At 40.6% G+C, this 10217-nt stretch overlaps 1 protein-coding gene across 1 annotated transcript; it reads left to right on the forward strand.

Annotated features, from left to right (window-relative positions):
• Positions 1 to 377: 377 nt before the first annotated feature.
• On the forward strand, positions 378 to 6778 carry LOC106568560 (transcription factor Jun). The gene is made up of 2 exons (XM_014139001.3): positions 378 to 849; positions 1412 to 6778. The coding sequence occupies exon 2, from the start codon at positions 1536 to 1538 to the stop codon at positions 2607 to 2609; it is 1074 nt and encodes a 357-aa protein (XP_013994476.3). The 5' UTR covers positions 378 to 849; positions 1412 to 1535; the 3' UTR covers positions 2610 to 6778.
• Positions 6779 to 10217: the final 3439 nt, after the last annotated feature.

The raw sequence follows: 10217 nt of genomic DNA on the forward strand, positions 1-10217 counted from the left end.
CACAAATGAATACACACCATATGAAACGGATCATATCATACTAAATTTAGAGTCTGGGCTTTACGTACAGAATAATACGAAATGCTCTGAGACCAGGTTGTCCTATCGCACTGGGCACTAGCCTACATGGTCGGGGAAACGTTCTATTATGTACACAATGTTGTATTGTACAGTAACAAACACTTTGAAATAGTAACTGGCTTTCAAATGGCCAGTAATAATAATAAAAAAGAAACATTTGAGCGACGCGGCATAGAGGAGAGGAGGCGTCAGGGACTGTGTGTGACATCTATGCAGAGTAGTTTCAGGAACGAGAGAGAGGGAGAGAGAGAGAGAGGCGTATGGTATTAGTAATCAACCAAGCAGAAAACCCCACAGTACAACTGACAGTGGATTTTGCAGCTCAGACGAGGAAACGAGAGGCAACAGAGAGTAGCAGAAGGAAGAGAAGCCCGATTTCTCCTCTGTCAAATGTCAGTTTACAGAGAATAAAACTGGATTATATGAATTTTTCCATCTGAATTTGTTGGAAGATTTTTGTTTAACGCACGGGATATCGTATTCATTTTTGAATTGATCATCTGTACACACACACACACACACACACACGCTCGATCGACTCACAGGCAGCGTGCGTGGGTAACATCTACCATACGATGGATGGTATTCTGTGTCACCGTTGATCGGTGTGATTAACGCGAATCACCGGAGATGAGTCACTGGATTGTTTCACGGGGACGTTATTTCTCGAAACGTAACGTTAGTAGGCTAATCAACTTGTCATCGCACTGAACGGGCTTTCCTGTCATCATTGTGAATACGTGAGACATTGTGAGACGTTCGCCTATTGTATGTATTTTAACAACATTATTACGTTACACTATACTTGCAATTGGTCATTATAATGTAGCCTACTTACTGTATGATAAAATAATAATGGTGACAATATCCAACTGTGAGCTATACGTCCAGGAGTCCCTCATGACAAACCCGTATGAAAACAGGATGAAACTATTAAGAACTGTAAAATAGTAGTCTACCAACCCAAATCACATGAACCCAGTAACAAAGAGTTGTTTCATTGTCATTTATTGGTAAGGTTGTATTCCACGGAAGCAATAATATATGAATTATGATTGATACAGCATAAAAGCGAATGCTCAACAAGGGTAATGTTATAGAAATACTGCGTACTGTGTAGAGAGAGGTACGCTGCTTGTTGCTCCGACTGTTGAGCTAAAGAGAAACTAGTTTGTATTCCTGTAAACCATAGAAGTAATGTATATAATATCATGTCAATATAAAGTTATATCACATATGTAGCCTACTGTATGTTTTTTTTTCTTCTTCAAATTACATATTACATTTATAATATCCAACGTTTTTTTTTGTTTTTTTTTTACTCTTACAGGTGGCAGATTTCATATTGGAATATTTTTGAACAAAAGTCTTAAATCTTCAGAGTTAATGTGAAGGTGGAACACTTCAACCTCTATATAATAATCAGATTATGAAGATTCTGCCTCCTTGCGTCAATGACGGCTAAAATGGAAACCCCTTTCTACGACGACGAGGCTCTAGGTGTTCCTCACAACTTCGGACAACACCATGCAGATTACCAACGTTACCAGGGCCACAAGATGATGAGTAAAAAAGTGGCACATAACTTCTCAGGAGGTTCCCACAGCAGCTCTGGCCTGAAACTGTTACAAAACCAGCCGGGGAGCAACTGCAATATCAACCCTAATAACCTGGGAGGGATTAACAGCAACACAAACAGCTCCTTAATACCCGGCGGCTTGTCAGATATGAACCTTCTGAAGCTAGCCTCCCCTGACCTCGAGCACCTCATCATCCAGTCTAACCAGGGCTTGGTGACGACGTCTCCCGTCCCCAACCCTAACGGAGGTAACCCCTTCATGTACCGGAACAACGCCACTAACGAACAGGAGGGTTTTGCCGATGGGTTCGTCAAAGCCCTGGCGGATCTCCATAAGCAGAACCAGCTGGTTGGAGCTCCCATGTCCCCGTCCTCCTCTATACAAGGCCCCTACCAGAGGAACATCATGCCTGCAGGAGACCTACCCATCTATACCAACCTCAGCAGCTACAACCCCAACCACCCCAACCATATATCATCTTCCTACCCAGGGGGTCAGATGCACGGCGGCTACCCAGGCCACGGACCCCACGGACCCGGAGGCCAAGGGTCCCACCATACCCACAACAGAGGCCCGGATGCCCCTCAGACTGTCCCAGAGATACGTCACCCTCCCGGGGACTCCACCTCCTCCCCTCCCTCACTGTCTCCCATCGACCTGGAGACCCAGGAGAGGATCAAAGCCGAGAGGAAGAAGCTACGTAACAGGATCGCGGCGTCTAAGTGTCGTAAAAGGAAACTGGAGCGGATCTCCAGGCTAGAGGAGAAGGTGAAGGTTCTGAAGACCCAGAACTGTGACCTGACCTCCACCGCCTCGATACTGAGGGAACAGGTGGCCCAGCTCAAACAGAAAGTCATGAATCACGTCACCAACGGTTGCCAGATAGCAGTCAGCTCAGCAGCCCTGCAGTCCAAGAGCACCGGGGACAGGGAGAGCACCAGCTGCTGATCAACGGGCTGTACTGTACAGGGATGAGGAGGGTGGTTTTCTGTTGCTCTGAGTCAGTCCTCTCTAATGGAATTAGTACCTCTACAAGGTAAACGATGGGTGTTGTGAGAGTAAATAAAGTACGCTAGCTACGTGAGATGTTGAGGAGAAGGGAGAATCCCACCTCTCTATGCTAACTACGTGAGATGTTGAGAAGGGAGAATCCCACCTCGCCATGCTAACAATCGTGAGATGTTGAGAAGGGAGAATCCCACCTCTCTATGCTAACAATCGTGAGATGTTGAGAAGGGAGAATCCCACCTCTCTAACCTCTACAGACACTTTGAGTTGTAGTAGTAACACAACAAGAAAAGAACATGAGACACCTCTATCTTTCTACTTTAGTTTTGTCCTCTCGCAGCCCCGACAGTGACCAAGGTATCTGTGCTCAGTAGGAGCACAGTAAACCACACACACACACACACACACACAGCAGAGTACCAGACTGAAGACTGTGCTCTACAACACTGACCCTTGTACATAACCAGGCAACCATAGGAGAGTGAGGAGCGGAGGACATTGTTCCTCTAGTATTCAGTTCAGTAGGTCCCGGCTGTTTGTGGCAAACAGGAATTCTAATAACTGAGAGGGTGTGAAACATCCAGGGTTTCCCTGTAGGGTAGACAGGTACATGTCACCTCAGAACCAGAATTCCTACATTCTAAAAGGTAATCTCTCTCTCTCTCTTATGATTTCAGAAGAACATTTTTTCCAAAGGCTGTTCTACGGTATTTCTTACTGTCATTACCATAGTATTTTTGCCAGCTAAACATTTGAGTCGAATCAGAAGTAAACTTTTTACTGAGTTTTAACTTTTAAAAAAACAATTTCAAAATGACAAATGTGTTACTCCAAGGCCCTGCGTATTAGACGCTGTAAACTCTATTTTGAAATTAAAGAGAAATTAAGATATTTTTTTTTTTCTTTTCACACAATGTTGATATCACCATGTATCACCATGTTGATCAAATCTATTGCATGTGATGTGTTTTGTAGATCATTTATTTGTTTAAGAATTACAGGATTTAGCTGTAAAATTGCCACATTTTATTTCAGCCTCATGGCAAAATGTGTAGAATAGCAGGAAATGTGTTTTTCAAAAATGTTAAATGCAAAAAAAATGTGTAGAATAGCATGAGATCAGCTATGAAATTGCAAATGTTTGTAATGGGGCTCCAGAGTGGCGCAGCGGTCTAAGCCACTGCATCTCAGTGCTAGAGGTGTCACTACAGACACCGTGGTTCGAATCCAGGCTGTATCACAACCGGCTGTGGTTTTTAGTCCCATAGGGCGGCACAGGATTGGCCCAGCGTCGTCCGGATTTGGCCGGTGTAGCCCGTCATTGTAAATAAGAATTTGTTCTTAACTGACTTGCCTAGTTTAAAATAAAGGTTAAATATATATATATATATATTTTTTTTTTAAATCTTTGCTCCTTGGCAATATGTGTACAATTGCAGGAAATTTGCTTTAAAACAACAACATTTTCTCTCAGCCTCATGGCAAAATGTGTCGTCAGATGCTTCTGTTAAACAATGGGAGAGTTGGACCGTGGAGGTACTATCGTTATCGTTGCTGCGGTACTCCACTGATGGACTAATATATTGTTCAATGTGGTAACATATTATATATTATATACATTGTGTATCAGCGCTGTGTTAACCTGAAATACACTGTGTCAGAAATACATTTTAGATACAGACAGATGACAGACAGACAGACAGACAGACAGACAGACAGACAGACAGACAGACAGACAGACAGACAGACAGACAGACAGACAGACAGACATAAAGGGAAGAGGCTTCTTGAGAAAGCAGCAAGCTAGACTGAAGTAACAAGACAAGGGCTTTTAATCAAAACTAGATAATTACATTAATATCTTATTTTACAAACATTTCTGGAGGAATTTATTTATGCAAAATGTATCTCTGATATTTATGTTTTCTGTGGAACTACACAGGATGGATTTAGTGTCTCGTTTACAATTTTGGGGGGGGAATACAATATATTGCACATAAATCAAAACATGAAATCTTGTCTGATATTTATCTGTGGTCTCAACATGGACTCTACACAGTGTAGAAATGTCTTTGGAAACTATTTGATACTTTGTTTTTTAAATTTTTTTTATTCCTACAGTGCAAATGTGATTGTCGATAAAGTAGGTAAATCATATCAGAAGAGCTTTAATTACTACGTCAAAACAAAACCTTACTGCAGTGACCGAAACGGAAAGAACATCGTCTTTCCTTGATGCCGACACATTTTTTTAAATGTGTGTCGTCGGTGTTCTATTATGTATTTGGTGCACTGAATTTACTTTCATATATTTCTATACATATACATGTATAGTTAATGATAATTATGTATGTCTTTACTCACATCAATCTAGAGAGAGAGAGAGAGAAGAAGAATCTGTCAAATAGTTTTTTTTTGGGGGGGGGGGTCTTCAAGAAAAATATGTATTTTTCAAACTTGAATAAGGCTTTTGAAGTCACTAATAATTATATATTTTTGTACAAAATGTAAATCAACGTTCCTAAAGTTGAAAGTTCAGTGAAAATGATGAGTACATCCAATCTGACATGTTAGTGTACTTCTTTTAGTTCCATAATGTACAATATTTATTGAGATGGATTTTAATGGGTGGTGGTGGTGGAGGGAGGGGGAAATATTATTTTCTATGTGCTGAAGTAGGTGTGTGTACTTAGGAACAATACTCTTTGTTGTGTAAAGTCGTTGTGAAATATTATTCATATGTTTTATGGTCACATATTTATTTTCCAGTGTAATACAGATTTTTTTTTTTAAAAGAAGAAAAGAAAGTTTGTTGATGGGACCACAGAGGGTGTGTCTAAATTCGATCAGAGCTGTGTGTGGATCTTTCATTTCCTGAAAAGAGCTATTCCTCTTTGGGGAGAATGTTTAACACGTTTTTTTTTTTTTTCTGAGACTAGATTCATTTCAGTAACTAAGCCAATCTGACGGAAATGTGTTTTTATACATGTGAGTAAAGGAATGTCAAACAGTAGACTAGCACTGTAGTCTGTGGTTTGATTCTGTATTGGGTTGAGATTGTCCCTGATTATCTCTGTTAGGCTAAAGCGATGATAAAATTTTAAAGGCACTGTTACAGGTATTTGGAGAGCAAAGATAACTAACAGAGAGAGAGATTACCTGATGTTCATTGTAAGCACCTGACCCCTCATGATCAAGCCAAAGATACGAGTTTATCAGTACATACAAAGTGTTTAGATACAGTATAACATGGTTTACTTTACAGTGTCTGTTTGAAAAGGGTTTAGATACAAACATGTTTGGGTAGACAAGACGTTACACATCAGCCCTGTTTACACCTGGTTCTAATTGTCCTGATCTGTTAAATCATCATTATCTCACCCTCTAAAATCATTTTTCAGGAGGCATCGTTGACTGATTACAGCAATGTGTCTTACAATATATAAATACATTATATTTTTAAAGAATAGATGTTGTATAAAGAAATGGACCAGGAAATCTGGTCACAATGCAGACACAGTGGACAGTAACACATTTTAATACCATGTGTCGAAACATTTCTGTAAATGTGGGCACATTCAGAATGTAGACAAGATCTGGACAAATGAACCATGTATAAACGGGGCCCTTCTGAAAGTTGACTACATATTGAAAAATACAGTAAATTGTCATGATTTATCACTGTGACGATGAACAATCGATGTGATCAATGATAAATATTACCTTGTAATGGATCAATAACAATACTGATTTAAAAAAAAGGGGAAGTCAAGCTGCGGCGTATGACGTCATATCCTGTGAAGCGTTGACACAACTGTTGGTTATGCACTCAATGGAAAATTCCATGTCAGGAGAGTGCGTCCCAAACTGCACCCTTTTCTTGCCTGACGACTCACCCTGAATTTAATTCCTCTGCACACTCAGTCTGAACCTGCCACCCCAGCAGTCCTTTTTGTGTGAAATCAAAACGAAGGGGCAATTATACGAAACAAGTAAATAAACGGTTGGATTGTCTAGTCAGTCAGAGTAGCAAAATGGATAACGTTAATCGTGTACGCCGGCTCTGGCCCAACCCAACCAATCAGAACGACGTGTTTCGAATTCTATAAATCGTTTGGGGAGGGAGGGAGGGAGGGAGGGAGGGAGAGAGAGAGAGAGGGAGGGAGGGAGGGAGGGAGGGAGGGAGGGAGGGAGGGAGGGAGGGAGGGAGAGAGAGGGAGGGAGGGAGGGAGGGAGGGAGGGAGGGAGGGAGGGAGGGAGGGAGAGAGGGAGGGAGGGAGGGAGGGAGGGAGGGAGGGAGGGAGGGAAATCTAAACTCATCGTGGAGAAGAAATGTTAGTTGACCGGAGCGATATGGATGAGTAGCCAGGTAACCCTAATTCCCTTTTTAGTGCACTTCTTTTGACTAGGGTCCAAAAGGGGCTCTGGTCAAAAAGTAGTGCATTACAGAGAGAATAGGATGCCGTTTGGAATGCACTACGGTCCCTGTCTGAATAGTTTTGACTACGAGAGGGACACATGACTGTTGACTACAGGGCGACTTGCCTTGGTTTAACTGTTGGAACTTTTCTTTTTTTGGTTTACAATATGCTGTCTTCTTGAAAAAAGTGTTAATTGTTTCCTTCAATGTTTATGAATAAATAAAACATTTAAACATTTTAAAAAGAATAGGTTTCTGAAACAGGAACATTTTTTTTTTTTACTTGTTGTGTCATCATCAAGGGACAGCTACACTATATTATATACAACACTTACTCTCTACTTTGCCAACTGTCAAAATACATGAGCAAAGCATAAGTCAACCAAACTTAGTAAGACAAACAGCCTGCTCTCTTTTCAATTAAAATGAGGTAGATAGAACCTAAAGCCAAATATACAGGAGTCTGTATGAAGATGTGAAACAACAGTGAGATTGACACATAATCTTCACCTATTAACCTAATATGAAACCACATGGTGGTGGAGGGGGGGGGTCATAGTGGGTTTTACGGTATTATTCAAGGTATGTCGTCCTACTCCTCACGTTATTGGCAACTAGATGTGAGAAGTGTTCTGACTAAGAGAAGTGAAGTTAGCTGGGGGTTTTTTTTTTAAATAACTTCCTTGCTGAGAACTTCAACATACACTCTCAGGAAAACAAGGTGATGTTTGAAGAACCCCTTTTAGGTTCCATATAGAACCCTTTCCGCAGAAGGTTCTACACGGAACCCAAATGAGTTCTACCTAGAATAAAAAAATTAAAAAAAAGGATTCTCCTATATGGACAGCTGCAGATCTCTTTTGGAATACAGCCAGACTATGTTAGACAACGATAACAGCCCCTAAACTCTCTACCTTCTACTCTGGTGATAAATCCCATGGGATTTTTTTTTGTGAGTCAGAAACTCAATTTAACTTCTCATCTGCCGGACGGCCTCTTCTGTAAAATAGGTTAGTGTCACTGTCTGTCGCTGCAGTGGGTCCACCCCATGCAGAACCCGAGCTAAAAAAAAAACCTACTGCTCTTAACACTCCTTATAGTATCATTTTTAGTTTGATAGCAAATTTTGTGGTTATAAATTACTACGCTAAGGATGTCCGTCCCTTTTACAGACACTGTCAAGTCACCTCATGCTCCACACGCAGGCCACAGACAGTCTCTGAGTCTTTCCTATAACGAGGGCCAACGCTTCCTGTAAACCACATGAAGCAATGGGGCCCGGGTCATTCTGAAAGTAAAAGTCCCTCACAGTCACTGTTTACAGTCCAGTCAGTGTTGAAGTGTTATTTAAGGGAAATCTACTGTCTGTATATGTGAGTCAGTGTTGAAGTTGAATTGAAGGGGACTGTGGGAGATTCCAACACAATCTCACACTCAATTCTGGCAAATATGTACAAAAAGTACTTCAGCAGATTTTGTGCGTTTTTGTGTGTCTTAAATCGTGTGAATAGACACACATTTTTGTGCGACTTCATAGAAAAATACATTTTGGGGTGGGCTAAAGTTATTAGAGCAATGCATGATGGGCAATGGTGTTCTACACTGCCTTTTTTTTTGTGTCCCACATTTATTTATATAAAAGCAAACTTGTTCACAACCCAATATTGTTAATAAACCAGGTTGTCACCGAAATAATTACAATATAATAGTAGCCTTATGTTGTTGTTTTTTAAATTAATGCTAATACTTTTTCCTGTTCTTGTTTTCACTTAATACTTTGGGATACTGCTGCACTTATAGCCACAAAGGTTTAAGCAACAGTAAGCCTACACGCTTTTCTTCATAACGCATTTCATAGAGACTACATTACACGCTTTTCTTCATAACGCATTTCATAGAGACTACATTACACGCTTTTGTTCATAACCCATTTCGTAGAGACTACATTACACGCTTTTGTTCATAACCCATTTCGTAGAGACTACATCACACGCTTTTCTTCATAACGCATTTCGTAGAGACTACATCACACGCTTTTCTTCATAACGCATTTCGTAGAGACTACATCACACGCTTTTCTTCATAACGCATTTCGTAGAGACTACATCACACGCTTTTCTTCATAACGCATTTCGTAGAGACTACATCACACGCTTTTCTTCATAACCCATTTCGTAGAGACTACATTACACGCTTTTCTTCATAACGCATTTCGTAGAGACTACATTACACGCTTTTCTTCATAACGCATTTCGTAGAGACTACATTACACGCTTTTCTTCATAACGCATTTCGTAGAGACTACATCACACGCTTTTCTTCATAACGCATTTCGTAGAGACTACATCACACGCTTTTCTTCATAACGCATTTCGTAGAGACTACATCACACGCTTTTCTTCATAACGCATTTCGTAGAGATGCGTTTCGCATTTCGTTGCTTGATTTAGCTTTTGGTATATTTGGCATTTTTATACATATTCTGTATTTCCACTGAAGAAACCAATAATGAATCATCACACTGCTGTAAATAAATGGACACTTACTTTTATAAAATGAAAATTGTTCTCCGTAAAATAAATGGTGAGAAATACTCAGTGTGAAGCCATTGGTTTCACAGCCCTATAATAATGATACAAGTTATATAAACAAGGGTTCATTCATCGCCACTGGGGTGTAACATGTTGGGCAAAGTGGTATAGGAGAGTCTGACATATACCCCCTAACTTGAGTTCAGTCTTCCCCAATGAGAACCAAATAGGCAGCCTAGCTTCGTCCTTCACGCCTGGGAAAGGTCTAGACTCTAGGGCTGTAGGAAATCCTCCATCCATCTCTTTAGATCAGAACAGGATGGACACACTCAGGTTGTGATAACACTTTAGTTTGTAAATGTGTACAATGTGTTTGTTTTGGTTCCACACGGGTAAGTTCACGGATGTAAATTAGACTACAGTCGCAGAGGATTTTCTTCTGAATAACTGATCAGGGCTTAACACTTTCCATTCAGCTTCAGGTAACTTTGATGTAAGGCTGGATCACACCTGTAGTGACGTCTTATATCCCGCCACGCCCATTGTTGTTTATCCATTGTCCACTAGACATATCAATGTAATGACACCCAACACAGT

Source organism: Salmo salar, chromosome 13 (genome assembly GCF_965601325.2).
Source record: "Salmo salar chromosome 13, fSalSal1, whole genome shotgun sequence".
Classification (NCBI taxonomy): domain Eukaryota; kingdom Metazoa; phylum Chordata; class Actinopteri; order Salmoniformes; family Salmonidae; genus Salmo; species Salmo salar.